The sequence below is a fragment of the Pteronotus mesoamericanus genome, unplaced genomic scaffold, assembly GCF_021234165.1.
Source record: "Pteronotus mesoamericanus isolate MK-2021 breed Mesoamerican mustached bat unplaced genomic scaffold, CSHL_Meso_final contig_181, whole genome shotgun sequence".
Classification (NCBI taxonomy): domain Eukaryota; kingdom Metazoa; phylum Chordata; class Mammalia; order Chiroptera; family Mormoopidae; genus Pteronotus; species Pteronotus mesoamericanus.
In genome coordinates, this window is record NW_026555077.1 from 10495485 (window position 1) to 10514468 (window position 18984).

Genomic DNA, 18984 nt, shown 5'->3' on the forward strand with positions numbered 1-18984 from the left:
AACATTGTGTGATACATCAGCAACAAACAGAAACAGTAATTTTAAAAAATCTCCCTTTTATAGTATCAAGCAAAGCTCTAACTAAGAACCTATGTATAAATCTAATAAAAGAGTAATGAGGCCTTTAAGGGAAAATTATAAAATTATAAAAGATATTTACCTAAAGTTTAACAAGAAGATATGATTTAATACCCACTAGATTAGCAAAAATTAGAAAGTCTGACATTTGTGAGAATATGGGGCATTAAGGATGTGGTAGCAATATAAATTGGTGTAACCATAGATTGATCTACTTACTACTATCTAGTTACGTTGAAAATGTGTATACCCTATAATGTAGGATCCATTCCTGGTTCTATCCTGTATGTCAAGAAGACAGAATATTTGAATTTGGAACCAAATGGAAATTCTTTAGCACATAATGTGGTAGATGTAATATTCTCCCAAGACAAAGTCTCAGTGAACAATTTAGGAAGTAAAATGCATTTCAAGTAAAATCTCTAAGGTTGACTGGGTCATTGGTTTTATGACTATAAATTTAGTTTAAGTTTTATTACCAAAACCTACAGGGAATATCTCCAATCAAACATGGCTTGGATGGCCTAGAAAATCCACAGCATCTCTAATAGAGAGCAAATCAAGAGAGAAGGCATGCACATGTAATTAGTTGTGAATAGTGCACTGTGGATTCATAGTATATCCATCTGTCCATGTGGATACTAGTCAAGTTAATGTGTTTCTTTTTATAATGTGAACATTTTAATATATGTTTCACCAAAAGTTTTTATATTTTTTATGGTTTAGTGAAAGTCAATTATATTGGTCATTTGTAATTAATATTTGATAAAGAATTAATGGGGAAAATGCATAAGGAGAGGAAAGAAAAGTAAAATAATTATCACAATAGGAAATGTAGCTTTTATTGCCTGTTAAATTTCCAAACTCATGTGTGACTTTGTGCATGACTAATTGATATCTTAAAAAACAAAAGTAGCTGTGGTCTTATCCACTGAACTGCACATATGCATTTGCAGTAATTAAAGTCTTTTTTGTACCCACTATCATTTTTAAGACCATGTCTGAACTTGTTTGAGTATGATGAAGCAAGTAAAGTGTCCCTTCAGCAAAGTGAACACAATTGCTCTTCAGATTAAAGAGATGGGATATGATTGATGATAGATAGATAGATAGATATAGATATCAAAAGAATGTGTTGTAATCCTTGTATAAAACACTTTTGAATTTGTTTGCTCAAGTATTTTTCATTCTATTTCTATGTGTAAATATATTAATGAACTTACATGAATGGATAACTTCTGGGTCTCTTACTTTATGTAATATTTATCTGTTTAATTTATTCTTTTTGCTCAAGCATGCAAATCATCAGAAGCATCTGGTAGGATACCACCTTTTACAAAATAATTCTGTTACTTTGATTGCTATAAGTTGGGTTTTTATGAGGAATTTTGTGGCAACTAGAATGTTTTATATTTAGTTCACTGAAAATATTTGTAGTAAAACATGTGTTTGGGGAGGTATTCTTAGAAATAACAAATATAGCATTCTAAACAGGTGGATGTTTGAAGGGAGGCAAAAAAACAAACTATTTTATGCTCTGCAAGATTTTCACTTTCCAGAAGTGTTGGAAGGGAATTTACTGTTCTTTATTGATAGAATTTAATATTTTTATACATAATTTATCTTAGTTCCATCCTGTTTTGTGCTTTCTGATATACACTAAGTAACTTTTAAATAGAATAATGTTTTTATTAAGGTAAAGGATGAAAATAATTTAATTACAAAGTGATTAGGTAGCCCATGAATTATAATCTGTTAAGTAAAAAAATTTTGAACTATGATTACAAAAAAATATATACTATTAAGAAACATAATTGCTTTATTACCTAATACCTGCTCTTTCCTAATAGAAAACTTCAGAGGAATAGCCCCTTCCCTTATTCACTACATGATCATCAAGGTTTAAAATATTCAGGCCTCTAAACCCTCAGTTATCCCTCCTCATGCTGGCTCCTCTGTTCCCTAGCAAGTGATCTTGCCTCCTGTTTTCCAGAAGAAAGAGAGCCTACCAGTTATGGGTAACTCAGTTTACTCCTGCTCCCTCCCACACGTTGACAAGCATCACCATGGCAAACAATTACCTTCATGATAGGGCACCTGCTTGCCTTTACGCATCACCTCCCACTGCTGCTGTACACTTACACCCTGGGTGGCAGCTGTTACAAGTCAGGTGCCATTCCCGGGTAAGCCATGCCTCTTCCTCCGTGCTTTTTACACAAGAGCATCCCAGCCTGGAATGTCTTCGTCAACTCATATGCCAAAGGAACTCTGTCCTTCAAGCTGTGTTCTCTATTACGCTTTATCTTTACCACCCAAGGATTATCCCCTTTCAGGCTTGTGCAGCACCTTGTAATTTTCTTGTCCTTGTGACATTCCAGTCTAATGGTTCTCTCTCCCCATCAGCTTCTCATCTCCTTAAGTAGTGGAGATGCGTTATTCTTTGCAGTGTTCTCAGAGCCTAGATCAGTTTCTGGAACAACTAAACAGTACTCAGTAAATGTTGTTGAAAAGATTGTTAAACCAGTACCACGGAAATAAGATGCCTGAAAGACACTAATGTTTTTCTGAAGGGCATTAAAAGGTTGCACTTCAGAGTCTCTTTCCTCAGTAGAGTTTTCAATAAATAACAAAAGTCCAGAGATATTATTGCAATAGTTATAGGATGTGTATTTCAATATACGCTACTTAATATTATTAGCACTATTACCAAGAGAAGTTAAAGGTGTTGTTAGCAGTTTTAAGAAGAATTATAATGGTATTGATTTGGACACTCAACAGTAATTATTGAATTTATTTCTATACCATTTAATTTTTAAATGTCCTATTTGAATATGTTCAGACAGATAGTTGAGTTTCTACATTATTGTTTTACTTCTGTATATAATATTCTGGGAAAATGTGTGTAAGTGATTTCATGCTACTGTGTTGTTTTTATGAGTGTCATTTAATCATTGTTTAATTTATTTTTTTGGATACAAGCTTGCTCCTCTTCAGAAGTATCTGGTAGGCAACTAACTACTTTTTAATTTTAAAAAAGATACCAAGATTTTCTTTGTTTGTTTACAAGTTGTTATGCTCTTCATAAAGTTATATTTTTATAAAGTATATTAAGTTAATAAACATCTTATTTTTTACAAAGTTAATAAACGAAATGGTTTGCTTAGTTTTAATGTTAAGTTTTAGCTATAGAAATGGTTTATATTACAGTGTCTTGAGTGATATTTTAGAAACAACAAATACAGCATTGTGAAACAGCAGGAGTTGTACAGTGTAGCAGAAGACAGATGCGTACACTCCACTTAAATTGGATAACCTAGGTCAATGAATGGTTTTTGAAAGAAAATACACTGCTATACATTTTGAATAAAACAGCTGATATTTAATTGGGTATTTATGGTAGGAAGTTTATATATTCTATTTTCTGTTTGTGTGTCTTCTACTTTTCTCACACCCATTATAAAAATGAAATAATGTCAGGCTTTTATTATAAAGAGGTATAAAAGATGAAAGTGACATTTATCTCATTACAAAGAGATGGGAGAACTCAACATCTGGAGTAGTTGTAATCTGTATAGTAATATTTTTTAAACTGTTCTTAAAAATATGAATGAAACCTCTTAATCATTGGATAATGGCATACTATAACTGACAACATTCTCTTTTTATAATAAGCAATAATGTAGTTTATTTAACACAGAATCCCAAAATATTTAATAAATTTACTAAATGTAATAAATAAAGCATTCTTATTTATTGTAGAATTATTTGAATAATGTGAAATAAAGACATGCCATACTTGAATTTCTAACAAATTTCCTAATGTTTAAAATGAACTTTGTAATCTAATTTTTAAACTATGTCCTATGTATAAACATATTCAAAAATATTTTGAGGGTGATAAGAATTAGTTTTTTAATGTACTTATGGAAATGCACAAAAATTGGCAGTTTGTTTCTGCTTGCTTCATCTCGTGAATGTGGGTAAACATTCGTACAAACCAACCCTGAGTGAATATAGAGATTCCTTTGGTAGGCTGATTTTAGAGTGCAATGTGATAGACTCTTTAATAATACGAAATGAAGAGGAAATAAGTTTATTTGGAAAATAAATGTAGTTGAAATGTACACTTCAGAGAGAAATTGTGTTGGTATGTGATGTGTCTTCATTTTTGTAGAACCTAGTTTGCTCCATTATTAATCAATACAAAACAAAATATATTTGCAGAAAAATCCTTTTGTAAGATATTTTTTCCTAATCATTGTTAGATGCTTTTAGATAGGTATCCATGATTGTGTAGCTAAGTATTAAAATCAACATTCTAATTCAGATGTACCAAGCTCCAAAACCTGTGGCTATTTTAAGATATCACATTGGTGTAAATGGTAATGTATAGATATAGCTTATATATTAAAACATAACAAGAAAACAAACAAAAAAGAGAACTTTTAATATATTCTTTATAAGGAACTCTGGATTAAATATGCTGCAATGTTTAATTTTGGCTCTCTCTCTCACCACTTACTTTATTAATTAGCTGCCAACACCTTATGTCAGTTGGTATAAATATCAAAACTAACTGGAGAAAAGAATTTATAAAGTTAAATTGACCACTGTCTAAAAATAATAAAATTCAAAGCAAATACATGTCGTTCTAAACTGCCTATTGTTTTAGAGTTATTCACAATCCAGACTGTTGTGAAATATTTTGTTTTTGGTGTTTATAAGATTTATATTTTTACAAAGAGCTAACTTTGTTAATCTTTCAGGTAAAAATGGTACACCTATAAACTTATAAACTAGAGATTTCATGTGTTTATGTATACTTATGTGACAAAAAGTGCTGCAGGAGCAGAGTTTTCTTCTTAGAACTCTTTAATGGCATTATAATTAATGCTTATCCTTTACTCTAAAAAGAAATCTCTTTACTTTTTGAAATAATTCACAAAATTAAATATATTTGATTTATACCCATTTCTGATATCTTTATACAAGACTTTTATGAAAATGTTTATTTAGTTCCTACAGTGCTACTTAACAGTAAACTTGGAATATTGACGAGAATATTGATGAGTACAGAGAATATATCGAATTCCCTGAATATCCTGTTAGTGAATAAAATTAAATAGTACCTGAAATTTTTCCTCTAGCTCATTCACCAGGCAGGGAAAAGGAAACTTACCCTTCAACTTACCACCATTGGCAAATATTGCCCATTCTTCCTTTGACCAGTCACGTTTTCTTAACTCCAGATCTTATCAGGAAGTGACAGAAGCTGAAAGAGGATGTTAGGGGTTTTTTTTAGCTTTGATCCTCCTTCTTGTCTCCAAATTATCTGCATTCAGACAGGCATCTGGAAAGTTTATACTGCAACTTGATATGCAATTTCTATAAATAGAAGATAACTAAAAATATTTTTTCCAAAAAATCAGACATATTTTGGGAATTGTAAGTTGTTTCTTAAAAGCCACAGTTGCATTTAGCAATAAGTTGTGTTTTTAATTTATTTTATAGGTGTTGTTTCCATGTCAGTGCCATATGCAGATATGTCTGCTCCATAACAAAAAAAATCTTACTTATAAAATCAATTGTAACAAGTACATTAACTTTTAGAAGTAGGATGACTTAAACCATCCTAAACTCAAGAAAATGTAAGATTTTTCCACCCCCAAATCCACCCCCAGGAGAAATTAGATCATTTTGCATAAGTAGGTGCAATTATTTGATTCGTTGTTTTAGTGGATAAGATTTCTATACAATGAGAAAATTCTAATTTTAAAATTTATCTTTCTCAAGCCTTCTAAAATAGGTATTCTGAGAATATTTTAACAGCAAAATACAAATGACAGCTTATATAAAGTAGTGAAATAAATGTCTGCTCTTGGTGCCTGTTACCACCATTTTGAAATCTCAAAAGAATTAGAATACCAATAATAGCCTTTTTGTCTAGTAGCACTGTTTTGGGAAAGGTACTACACTGGGGATAAAAGGGAATAATTTTGTGTATCCTAAAATGTCTCATTTTAATACTACTACATTATTAAAATGATCATATTAAAGAATTTGTGAGCCCCTCACTTCCGCTTTTGTCTTTTCATTATCCTCACCACCCCCACTATCATCGTCATCGCTGTTAGCACATCGGAAATAAATGCCAGCGTGAAATTCTATGTTCACTCTGTATCGCCTTTTACTATATGAACATTATTTAAATACTATTTCATGCTATTTTATTCTTTCTTTACAGATTCATGTATCAGAGAAATATTGGTAATTTTCTGAACAAAAGACTAAAATAATCATTTCTTGTGTATCCGGTTTTGCTCGCATAGCTAACTGGGAACAAGGATGCATATTGTTTATGCCATTCTGTCTTCCTGGAATTTCTTTTCTATTATGTGTTTTTAAACACCTGAAGTTGTTTGTAAACAAATCATTATTAATAACTTTGTGGAAGGCCAATGAAAAAGAGGTATCTTTTAAAATGATTCCTCATTTAACAAATTTAAAACTTCAAACTGCAGCTCTATAAAATAATATGGCTATTACTAATCACTATATAAACATCTGGTTTTGATTTGCTTTACTTCAGTGTACATTTAAAATTAGTCATTTGGACATTTTTGCTCCAGATTTAGAATGAGGTTTTTAAGCTCTTTAGAGAGTTTTTTGTTTGTTTGTGGAGTTTTGTTTTTAAGTCTTTGTGGACATTCTTTGTGTTTTAGTCTGTAGTAGAGAAAACAAAATGTAATGACATAAATTCTTATTCTTATACCTGAAAATAACCCGTTGTCAAAATCAATTATTTTTGAAACTCCACAAATCAACAAGTTTGCATTCTCCAGATGTTTTCAGTTCTTATGTTTAAAGGCTCTTTTATGCCTTTAAACTATCACTGATGGTTTCTTTACAATGGGTATTTTGTTTTAGACTGTTCTAACCCTTTTATATTACTTTTGGGTATGTTATTAGTATTTTTATTATTAGATTTGAAATTATCTAAGTGATCCATAGAAAAATATTAGAGAACTTTAGAAGTCTGAGAAAATGTTTGCATCCTGTTTAGAGAAACTGAATAATCCCCTAGTGCATCTTGGTTGTAAATACACATGGTGACCATATGGTGACCATAGTTGACATGAGCCTGTGTTGTTTAAAGTGTGTATATTTATATATAACATGAATATTGTTACAAGACAATTTTTTAAATTTTATTTTATTTTATTTTATTTTTAGTGAAAGAGTTTCTAGCCAAAGCCAAAGAAGACTTCTTAAGAAAATGGGAAAATCCTGCTCAGGTAAGAAATATTTAAAATTTTCTATGAATTAAAAATCCTGTGTTAAGTAAAGTCATGATTCTTGCCTAAATAACTTACTACTTTCAGAAACTTTAATTTTCAAGTTGCATTAATAAATAGAGTTAACATGGGAATTTTTGCCATAACATTGTTTTAGTTTATTAATAAAAAATTAATAATTGTATGTATATGTAAATTAGAGAAGGAACTAATTTTCAGTATAATAACTGATTATAAATGTTGACACTAATTCCTAGCTGCTACAAACTCTTGATATTTTCTAATATAAAAGTTTTAATTTGTGCCTATGCTAGCATATTATTTTTGTTAATGCAACAATAGGGATCCTATTGTGCAGTTTTAAATTTGTATCACAAACACTTGGCTGTTGATAACATATCAAACACAGGGGTCCTTTCCTAACCATTTTGGTGAGGTAAGTTTTATATAATTTAAGTACTTTAGATCTTAACTAAGATCTAAAAACTATATATAAAAAGTCATATATACTTGTAAAAAATCTTTTTGAAATTATAAATAATTAATAAACTTTAATAGTAAATTAAATTTTTAAAACCTTTTCCATAGCACAAAAATCTTTTACTTCAATATTTTTTCACTAAAGAAATATTTATTTAAATAAATGTTATGCTTTATAAAGAGTCCCTCATTATCAAGATTTATAGCATGACTTATAATTTAAAACATAATCACTCAAGTGATAGTTAGACATTATCTAACATGAAACATTAAGTGAGGCGAAGAAGATAGCATATTTGTGTGAAAGCAATGACTAGCAAAAAGGAATTTTTTGTGGTCTACTTATGAAGTTTATTTAGTTGGGAACTATATTAAACATTTCAACCCATCTATGTTCATAAAGCCAAATATTAAATATTAATTCATAAGTTTAAATAATTTAATAATAATTTGGACATTTTTGTTTGACATAGACTCTCATGGTAATTTAAAATTATTGGAAACCTGAAATTAAAATATGATGAAAACAGGTTTTATAAGTAAAAACTTAGAGTTGTTTGCTCTCTCTGTGATTTAAGAAGAAGCTATGTTGTGTCTCCAAAGGCAAGGTTTGATTCTCAGTGAAGACAAAATCCAACTACAGTGGACTTCAATAGCTATCCAGATTCTTCACTTATACAAGAGTCATATTTCACCATATTTTTCTCAAGCTAAACCCTGTACAAACCGGAAATAATTTTTCTAAGATTTTACAGAGATCTTGGTAATGAAAACCTATTAAACAAATTGGTCAGCAATTATTACTTACTGCTGTTTAGCACATAATTTGTTCCTAGTATTTTTTTTTATTTTGTTGTGGCAGCAACAAATTCAATAGATTGATGCTTCCAGTTCTTTGTTTCTGTGTGATAGTCAAAGGCAAACAAAGATGTTTGCTTGTAACAAAGCATCTATTCAAAGAGAAAAAAGAGGCTGATTATTGTTCTGGGACTCTGACTCTTGGTTATCTTTGTTCGAATGAGAAACTCTTCTTTTCTTATTGTTACTGTTTTAGGTAATACTGGGTTATTATAACATCAGAAAGAAAGCTATTAGAATTGCTCACACTGTTATTCTCTAGTTCTATGAGCTCTTATAAAGATAGAAATGAAGTTACATGGTGCTTTTTTCAGAGGTAACTCTAATGAAAGGACTCTGACCCCTCGGCTTATCTATTCATTCCAGTTACTTGCAAGTGCACTAAGACTGTATGCTTTCATGATTGTCTTTGTCGGTGTGCTTCTGGTCAGTTCATAATTGTTAAAACATGAAACGAATTTCTTCCAATGCTAAGAATATATATTGGAATATGACCTTTAATATTTTAGCTGAGGATCTTATTTCCTCCCATTACTATTATACTTTGTTTTGAAATATAATTCTCTTCTCAAATATTAAAGCCATTCATATTCAAAGGGAAAAATAGAACCAATATCTTGGAATCTCAGTAATCTTTTGAATTATTTTTAAATGGATGGTTATAAATTAAATTATCTATTCTGATTGTCACTTAATCTATTATTGTTATCCTAGTCTTATGAGAATTTCTAATTTTAAAGACTTAATTTATTTATTTTTAGAGAGAGGGGAGGGAGGGAGAAAGAGGGTGAAAGAAACATAGATGTATGAGAGAAACATCAGATTGGTTGGCTTTTGCACACCCCCAACTGGGGACCTGGCCTGGAACCCAGGCATGGGCCCTGACTAGGAATTGAACCAGCAACTTTTTGGTTTGTAGGCCAATGCTCCATCCACTGAGGCACACCAGTCAGGACAGAGAATTTCTCATTTTAAAGTTGATTTTATTTTTTATGTATGTGTAGAATAATGCCGGCCTGGAAGATTTTGAAAGGAAAAAAACCCTTGGAACAGGTTCGTTTGGAAGAGTCATGTTGGTGAAACATAAAGCCACCGAACAGTATTACGCCATGAAGATCTTAGATAAGCAGAAGGTTTGTGGTTTTGCTGTTACTTACTTGAAGGATAAACTTCAGTTTTATCAGCTAGATTATTAAATAGATGCAATATAACAACTTAACCAAGGACACCTTCAAATAATTTTATTGTTGCATTTCATTTTCATTCTTATTATTATGACTATATGACACATAATTATAGTTTTAGTACATAGGAATACATTATTTCAATAATTATTTATGCATTATAGGTATGTGTATGTTTACTAACAAAATATTGAATTTAACCTGTAAAAAACAGTCTACTATGTTCTGCCTTGTGGAAAAATGCAGGAATAAATTATTTGATCCTTAAATTAAGGTAACAGATATTTAGTGATTTTATTTTATGTTTTATTTTAATTGACAGTAGAACCCCTCTTGTTTAACGTGTTTACTTAATTAAAAACGTTAATAAAAACAGGTAAAATTTGAAAACCTATATACTATTAAAAATTAAATCATTATGTTATACACTTGAAACTAATGTAATGTCACATGTCGATTATGTCTCAATAAAAATTTAAAAATAATTTTAAGTGTTTTTACATACTGTTAAATCCAAAGAATCAGGATATCTAGTTATTCATGTTTTATATATTAAGCTCTTCTCTTTTCTTAGTAATCACTTAAAATTAAGGAAAAGTAAAAGAAAAATGGCAAATCTTGATATATTATAGATATTATATTCCCAAGAACTATATTTTGGCTTCCTGGGATACATAGATAAGAAAACGGAGAGGAAACAGGGTTACAGATAGTCGCTAGACTATTGATGCAATCTAAGAACTATAATATGAACCATGTATGTAATTTAAAATTTTCTAGTAGCTTCATTTTTAAAAAGTGAAAAGAAATAGTTGGAATTAATGTTAATAATAGGTTCTATTTAGTCCAATTGTATACACAATATTATCATTGCAGTACATAATATAAAATTACTAAGATATTTTAAATTCTTTTTTCATACCAAATCTGATGTATATTTTATGTTTAATGCATCTCTATTTGGGTTATCCACATTCCCAGTGTTAAATAATCACACATGGCTAGTGGCTACCATTTTGGACAATGCAGTGTTAGAGTGGTCTGTAGTTCTAATCTAATCTCTGCTTTAAAACAAAAATCAAAATTAACCTCTAATATGAAAGGAGTAATGGCTTTTTAGGTCTCTAAAATTAAATACACCCCATACACATATAATCATTCATTTTTGTGTACTGGTCTCTTTCTAACCATGTTTCTTGAAAAACTACTTTAGTCACTTGATACACTAACTCACTTCCTATTAATTATTTAGCCCACAATAATTTAGGGGCCTCCTTCTTAATCTCCAACATCTTGCTACTCCACTAAAATGTCTCTGTCAAGGGTCACCAATCCTGTGGGCTCTTTTTGCTAGTCTCATGTGACCTTTTTAGAGTTTACAACTGTGTTCACTACTCTCTGGAAACTGTCTCGTCCCTGGACTTCTGGGTCCCTGTGCTCTTCCAATTATGATCCCGCCTCTTTGGGCTCTTCTTTTTTATGTGCCTTTTCCTGTTTAGTTTTATTTTTTCCCTTCTGTCTACTCGTTAAAGATTGCTAATCCCAATATCTGGACTATTCCTTCTTCTCATTTTTGTGTTCTGTGCACTCTCCCTGTGTACTCTGTACTCTTCCCCAAGCTTCAACTCATCCTTGAGCTCTACAGTCTAATTTGAACAATCTGAGCACAGAGCTCGTAGAGAGCAACTAGTTCTTGTCCTAATTTTTTAGATGAGGTAATTATTGAGTCTCACAGAGGATAAGTGATTTGTATACTTGTGTTGGTAGTACAACATCAACAAAATGCTTCAAATTTATACTTTTGATTAAACCTGCCATTAAAATGTATTATCTGTATAGCCCTTAATATTTTGTTATTTTTCTTAAGGAATTAACAGAATGTGTTTAGTCATAAAATATTAAAAGATTTACAAAAAGTAATTTTATACTTGAAAATATATAGGGGAGAATTTTCTTTTTTTATTGTCGTTCAAGTACATTTGTCTCCATTTTCCCGCCACCACTTTCCCACCTCCCACCCTCAATTCTTCCCCACTTTGACTTTGTCCATGTGTCCTTTATATGTGTTCCTTGATGACCCTCTCCCTTCTTTTCCCCCATTACCCCCTCCCTCCTCCTCTCTGGTTACTGTCAGTTTGTTTTTTATTTCAATGTTACTGGTTATAACTTGCTTGCTTGTTTGTTTTGTTGATTAGGTTCCACTTATAGATGAGATCATATGTTATTTGTCTTCTACCACCTGGCTTATTTCGCTTAGCATAATGCTCTCCAGTTCCATCCATGCTGTTGCAAAGGGTAGTTGCTCTTTCTTTCTTTCTGCTGCATAGTATTCCATTGTGTAAGTGTACCATAGTTTTTTTTTTTTAATTTAGTTTTTAATTGTTCAAGTACAGTTGTCTCCATTTTCCCGCCACCACTTTCCCCTGCCCCACCCACGCCCACCTCCCACTCTCAATTCTTCTAAGCATTGTAAAACTAAGGATTATACCATAGTCTTTTGATCTGCTGATTTACTGTTGGGCACTTAGGTTGCTTCCAGCATTTGGCTGTTGTAAATTGCACTGCTATGAACACTGGGGTGCATAGTTTCTTTTGAATTGGCATTTCACGAATCTTCAGGTACAATCCCAGCAGTGGAATTGCTAGGTCAAAAGGCAGTTCCATTTTCAGCTTTTTGAGGAAATTCCACACTGCTTTCCACAGTGGCTGCACCAGTCTGCATTCCCACCAACAGTGTACCCTTTTCTCCACAATCTCACCAGCACTTGTTGTTTGTTAATTTGTTTATGATGGCCATTCTGACTGGTGTGAAATGGTTTGCATCTCTCTGATGGCTAGTGATGATGAACATCCTTTCATATGTTTCTGGGCCCTGTGTATGTTTTCCTTGGAGAAGTGTCTGTTCAGGTCCTTTGCCCATTTTTTAATTGGATTGTTTGTCTTCCTGGAGTGGAGTTGTGTGAGCTCTTTATATGTTTTGGAGATCAAACCCTTGTCTGAGGTATCATTGGCAAATATGTTTTCTCACATGGTTGGTTCTATAGGTGAGAATTTTTAAAATTCTTATTTGGTAAGACAGTGGCTTGTTGAGTTAGTTACTGAGAAGGCTGTCTTGGGAATAAATCATGACGAAAGAGAACTTCTGAGAAGAATAGCTGCCATTTTAAGTTATTTCTCTATAGCAGCGATTTTCAACTGGTGTGCTGCAAGGATTTTGAAAACATGCAATATCTGACAATTTAGTCAGGGGCATTGACCTCTTTTTCTTTAGATGGTCAAATGAAAAAATGATAAGAGGCAACACAACAATAGCCAGCTAGTGTGAATGAATCAAAATTATACCTATTTTTTGTCAGATAGTCAAACAATATATATATTTTTGGTGTGCTGCAGAATATTAGTAATTATGTGTACCATGAGATGAACAATGTTGAAAATGGCTGCTCTATAGCAATGTTCTGGAGCTATTCAGAATTAGGGCAAAGACTATATTCTGATTTTTTTTCAAGTTTATTTACTATCATTTGCTAAAACTAAGTAATAAAATAATACTCCATAATCTTCTTTTCTGTTAATGAAGTTACAGATCTTCCAATTAATTATTTTTGGCTTCTCCTATCTTAGGAGTTAGGGGAAGAAAATCAGTATAAAAATTAAGGAAATCCCCTGTTTTTATTCTATACTATATGTCAAGCATTGCAAGGCACTTTATTGTATCAGTGAATCTTCACACCAACTTTCTGTGGCATTAATCTCCTGTTTAAACCAAGAACCTTTCTATTTAGTAATTTTTTTCAAAATCAAACAGCTAGTAAGAGGAACCAAGAATTTGACCTCGATTTGTCTGATTTCTATTCCTATACTTATTGTTAATTTTTCCTTTCAAATGTATTTGTTATCCTTAAAATTTTTTTCTGCCACCACCTAATTGGTCCATCACTGATAGTGACCAGGCTTTCACAGAAACACCTTAATTAATTTCCACAATATCAGTTTTCCCCTTGCACTAATTCACCTTCTTCATTGCTAAAGTTTTCTTACTGTATCATATCATCTCACTTACTCAGAAAGCTTCCTGATGTTTATTAAATCAAGTCAGAACTCTGCAGCCTGCTTTCAGAGCTTTCACAGTTTTCTTCCAAATTCCACTCTAGTATTATCTCACACTCTTCCCCTCCATCTTCTCTCTACTCTACTCCTCTACCTGAAATTCCCCATAGAAGTAGATGGTGCTATGCTGGGTCAGGTAGGAGAGTATGCAATGTTATGTGGTCTATCTTCCTTATTAATAACCCCTCAAGTGCTTGGCTAAAAAAATAAAGCAGCTGATAAGTAATTATTTATGAATGCTTTTAAGTATATGTATTTAAACCAAAAGAAATATTAAGAAGTAAATATAAATGTTATTTGAATTTTGAAATAAAATGTGGACAAAAAACCCCCCCAGGGATACTTGTTAATTTTTCTCTGTCATTTAGGGATGCTTCATTACCAAAACATGAGCGGCACTGTCCTAGGCTCTAGTCCAATGGAACTAGTGCTCAGACTTACCTTTGTATATTTTCCCCTCTGAACACTTATGACATAACTCAAATGGAAATTGTTCTATATTGCTATTCACATATTCATGCATCATACTTCCAAATAGATGTTATGGAGCATGAAGGCAGACACTCTGTTGTCTTTATCTCTATTGCAGTTATTATGCCTTATATGTAGTAGATACAGATATTTAAAATTAAATTAGATTTTAATTAGTTAGATTTTAATTAAGTTAACTTAAAAATTAAGCATATGTGCTTTGCCAGTTCATATATCTTGGAATCATTTCTATTTTTAATTGTTATGCCCCACATATGCATGTTGTACATTCAGACAGTGGAATATTATTCAGAGCTAGAAAGAAATGGACTATCCAGCCATGAAAAGACATGAAGGAGACTTAAGTACATATTACTAAGTGAAAGAAGCTGATCTGAAAATGCTACCTACTGTATGGTTCCAACTATATGACATTCTAGAAAAGGAAAAACTATGGAGATGATAAAAAGATGAGCGGTTTCCAGGGCTTAGTGGGGAGGGAAGGATGAACAGGTGGAGTACGGAGGGTTTTTAGGGCAGTGAAACTACTCTGTATGATATTATAATGATGATACATGCCATTATACATTTGCCCAAATCCATGAAATGTAAAACACCAAGAGTGAATCCTAATGTCAACTATGGACTCCTGGTGATAATAATACATCGATATAGGTTCATTAACTGTAACAAATGTACCACTCTGGTGGAGAATGTTGATAATGAGGAAGGCTATGCATGTTTGGGGGAAGGAGGTATATGGGAAATCTCTGTACCTTCCACTCAGTTCTACTGTGAACCTGAAACTGCTAAAAAAAAGTAGTCTATAAAAAAAGGGTAAACACAAAGCAATACTAATACTCCAGAGTTTCATAATTTATTGTGTTAAGTATGGACTAATTGGTTCTATAACTAGTTAGAATATAGTCAGATGTGATCCAACCACTGTTCATAAAAGAAAGACAGAAAGAAAGAAAGAAAGAAAGAAAGAAAGAAAGAAAGAAAGAAAGAAAGAAAGAAAGAAAGAAAGAAAGAAAGAAAGAAAGAAAGAAAGAAAGAAAAGAAACCTGATCCTGATATCCTAAGAGTTGAAATTACATTTCCAAAGTCACAAAACTGATTGAAAGAAGACCTAGATTAGAACACAGATCTTCTGAGTCCTAGTCAATTATTTCTATACTATAATTGTATATACTAATTACTGGATGATTCTTCAATTGCCTTTCTTATTCATGTTCAACTTCTTGAATTCTGTCTTTACGCCACATTGACAATAAGCCTCTATCAAGAAAGAATGCCACCTTCTAATGATTTACACACATGTAATATGATTATTTATATCTCCCTAATGTCACCTTTTCTTAAATTAAAAAAATAGAATCACGTTTGGAGTAGAATCATGCTCTTCATGAAGTCAGGATAAGTTGCTTCCTGCTGCTATGTACATGATTGAGTAGACCATCCAGAGGAAGCTTGATTGATCCTAATAATCTGTTTGTTATAAAGACAAGTAGTTTTCTTTTTTAACCAATATTTGGTGTGTCGTCTTTTGTGGCTGTGCAAATTGAATCTTTAGGACTTGTTCTTGTATTTATTCAGGTATTATGAAATGAACAGATTGTTCATTTTTATCCACTGTTTTTCAATTATTGGCTTTTTCTCAATTCTTAATTTCCTTGCTGACCTGAAGATTTAAATCAATATCTACTCATTGCAGTTATTTGTGCCAGCTCCTCTAGTGGACTGTAAGACATTAGGAGGTAAATATTTTAACATATTAATTCTTTAAGTAATTACCATGAGTCAGTCTTCGTAGCTCTTGCTTCTTTACTGAAAATCTTGCTTTACCATCTTAAGACCAAGTTTTAAATCCTATAGAGGACTTTTTTCAGTTGAATCTGATAAGCCTCATCGGTAGTTATTACTATCATCTGAACCCAACTCTTGAGATTTTGTTTTATACAAGTTCATTATTATATGGAAAACATTTATTTAATTTCTTATTATAAAATTATAGTAGCTTTTAAACTTCACTTAAATTTATTTAATATATTTATCTCTCAATTACAGGTTGTTAAACTGAAGCAAATAGAGCATACTTTGAATGAGAAAAGAATATTACAAGCAGTGAATTTTCCATTTCTCGTTCGACTGGAGTATTCTTTTAAGGTAAATTTTACTAATATACAAATAAAATATTTTCATCCTCATAATTTTTTAAAATATAAAGCTATAATAGGAATCTAAATCAGATGATAAACCTGGAGAATGTTAAAAAACAAAAGTAATATATTTAGATTTTATGTAATTAAATTCCTATTATATGTATAAATTTAAGTAACATTTGAAAAGGTTTTGGTTCTCCCTGGGGAATTTGCGAAAGGCAATATGTAATTTCTCATGAAATGATACTATAAAATCAAATATTTCAGTGAACAAAATCCATAGTGAAATTTTAATAAAGCAGTTCTTACATTCATGCACATGAGTATACCTTCATACCTTCTTTTTCACCCGAACATTTTCTGCCAAAATCTCACTATCTTTTTTCTCTTAGTCATTTGTGCTCTAGTCTTTTCATTTATATGAGTTAGAACAGATTTTGACTCTCTCAAGTGTCTCATGAACTTGCAAAAGATTTATTCTATAAGTTGGCAGCTTTTTATTTCCTTGGACCATTTCTCTGCAATAATGATTCATATGAAACATTTTAATCTCTTTTTCTTTTTCCTCTATTCTTTAAATCAAATAAAGACCTGTGATTTCCTGATGGTGTTAACAGTCATTAATTTCTGTGATCTAATGTACATAAAATTTAAATATTCTTAGTTTTTTAAAGTGTTTTTTAACCTAGTTACTCCTTTGTACACACTATAGCATTAAGTTATTGCTGCAGCGTTTCATTGTTTAAGAGTTAAATGATCCCTGCAAGAGGAAGAATAGCAAAAATCTCAAAAGAAATTGTAGCAAGAATACCAGGGGTGCGGTTGTGGGGAGGGAAAGGGGGAATGAGTGCCCCAGTGTAGAAAAACTTACTATTTACTCTTCTGTTTCCCAATGTCAGTCATCTGTCGGATAGATTTTTTTAATTTGTCTTTTTCTAATTGAACATGGTGTTATCTTAAAATATTTCCTTGAGAAATAATCTTAGTTTCATAATTTTGTTTTATTTATCCTTTATATTTGTTTATAGGATAATTCTAACTTATATATGGTTATGGAATATGTCCCTGGGGGTGAAATGTTTTCACATCTAAGAAGAATTGGAAGGTTCAGGTAACTAATAGTTTACTCTCCTAAAATCTTGCTGTGTATTTGTTTTAAACCAAATTTTTAAATTATTGTCAATGCCAGAAATTTATTTCATTTTATTTAGTAATATTTTAGTATATGACAAATTACATGGAAACATTAATAAGAGGCTCTATACTGAGTTTTAAAAATCAAATAAAAGCACTATGATAACAGTGTAAATATTCTACCATTAGTAAGCATTGTTTGAAATTCATGATTTGAAGAATTTCAAGAAATGCAAACATTACTTGAATTTCAACCAGTATTTATGAGACAAATACTAATTAACACAACTCTAGGGGAGAGGTTTGTGTAAGGATAAAGATAAAGCAATATATAGAAAAGGTAATAATAGGTTATGAGGTTATAAAAGTTTGTTTTGCAATATGTAATTCTCAATGTTGTTACTATGTTGACATTTAAAAATACGTATGTAATTTAAAAAGATTTTGTACCTCATTAGATAATTACTAATAAAGTCACACAGTTATTAAAATAGGTTATAGATTGTTATCTTTACCCATGTATAATAGTTTTTAATCTACTATTATTCATTAATAATCACTCATAGAATGAAACTGAAACCAAGATCAGGTACAGCTTCATTCAGTACATTATATATTGGCATAATTAACACATAAGTATGAGTTCAAATGGAACTCATGATGGTCATTAGATTCATAAAAACATGATGACAGACTTAGATTATTATGACATTTCTTCAGTAATGGCCACCATTAGAGCTATTTTAGTTTCCTGAGGCCTAAGCCAATATTCATTTATTGACATAATATATACAGGGCACCTAATAATGTGTCAGGCACTGTGTTAATACAAAGTAACTTCGGTTTATCTTTAATGATTTCCTTTCACCTCATGTCGTCCTTTTATCCTACCACCCCTTGTCCAAGCAGGCCCAGAATTCTCATATTCCCTTATAATAATTCACAGTTTTGCCCTAAAAAACCACACCTATATCTGTCTTCAAAAAATAGAATATTATGCTAAGTGAAGTAAGACAAATACTGTGTGATCTCATCTATAACAGGAACCTACTGAACAAAACAAACAAGCAAGCAAAATAGAACCAGAGGCATGGAAACGAGGAACAAACTGACAGGGGCCAGAGGAGACTGGGGCGGTGGATGAGGGAGGAAAGGAGGGGAAGGGCCTAATTAAAGAACAAGTACAAATGACCGATGGACATGAACAAC

General features: G+C 31.5%; 1 protein-coding gene across 3 annotated transcripts in view; it reads left to right on the plus strand.

Moving 5' to 3' along the window:
- PRKACB (protein kinase cAMP-activated catalytic subunit beta) overlaps positions 1 to 18984 on the plus strand; it is a 66075-nt gene that overhangs the window by 18981 nt on the left and 28110 nt on the right. For 2 of the 3 annotated variants that reach the window (XM_054566910.1, XM_054566911.1), the window contains exons 2-7: positions 1373 to 1396; positions 3058 to 3081; positions 7312 to 7373; positions 9716 to 9844; positions 16547 to 16645; positions 17670 to 17752. In XM_054566910.1, the coding sequence (XP_054422885.1) occupies positions 1373 to 1396; positions 3058 to 3081; positions 7312 to 7373; positions 9716 to 9844; positions 16547 to 16645; positions 17670 to 17752 (421 nt within the window). The remainder of the gene's footprint in view (positions 1 to 1372; positions 1397 to 3057; positions 3082 to 7311; positions 7374 to 9715; positions 9845 to 16546; positions 16646 to 17669; positions 17753 to 18984) is intronic. The other variant, XM_054566909.1, reaches the window with a different exon arrangement.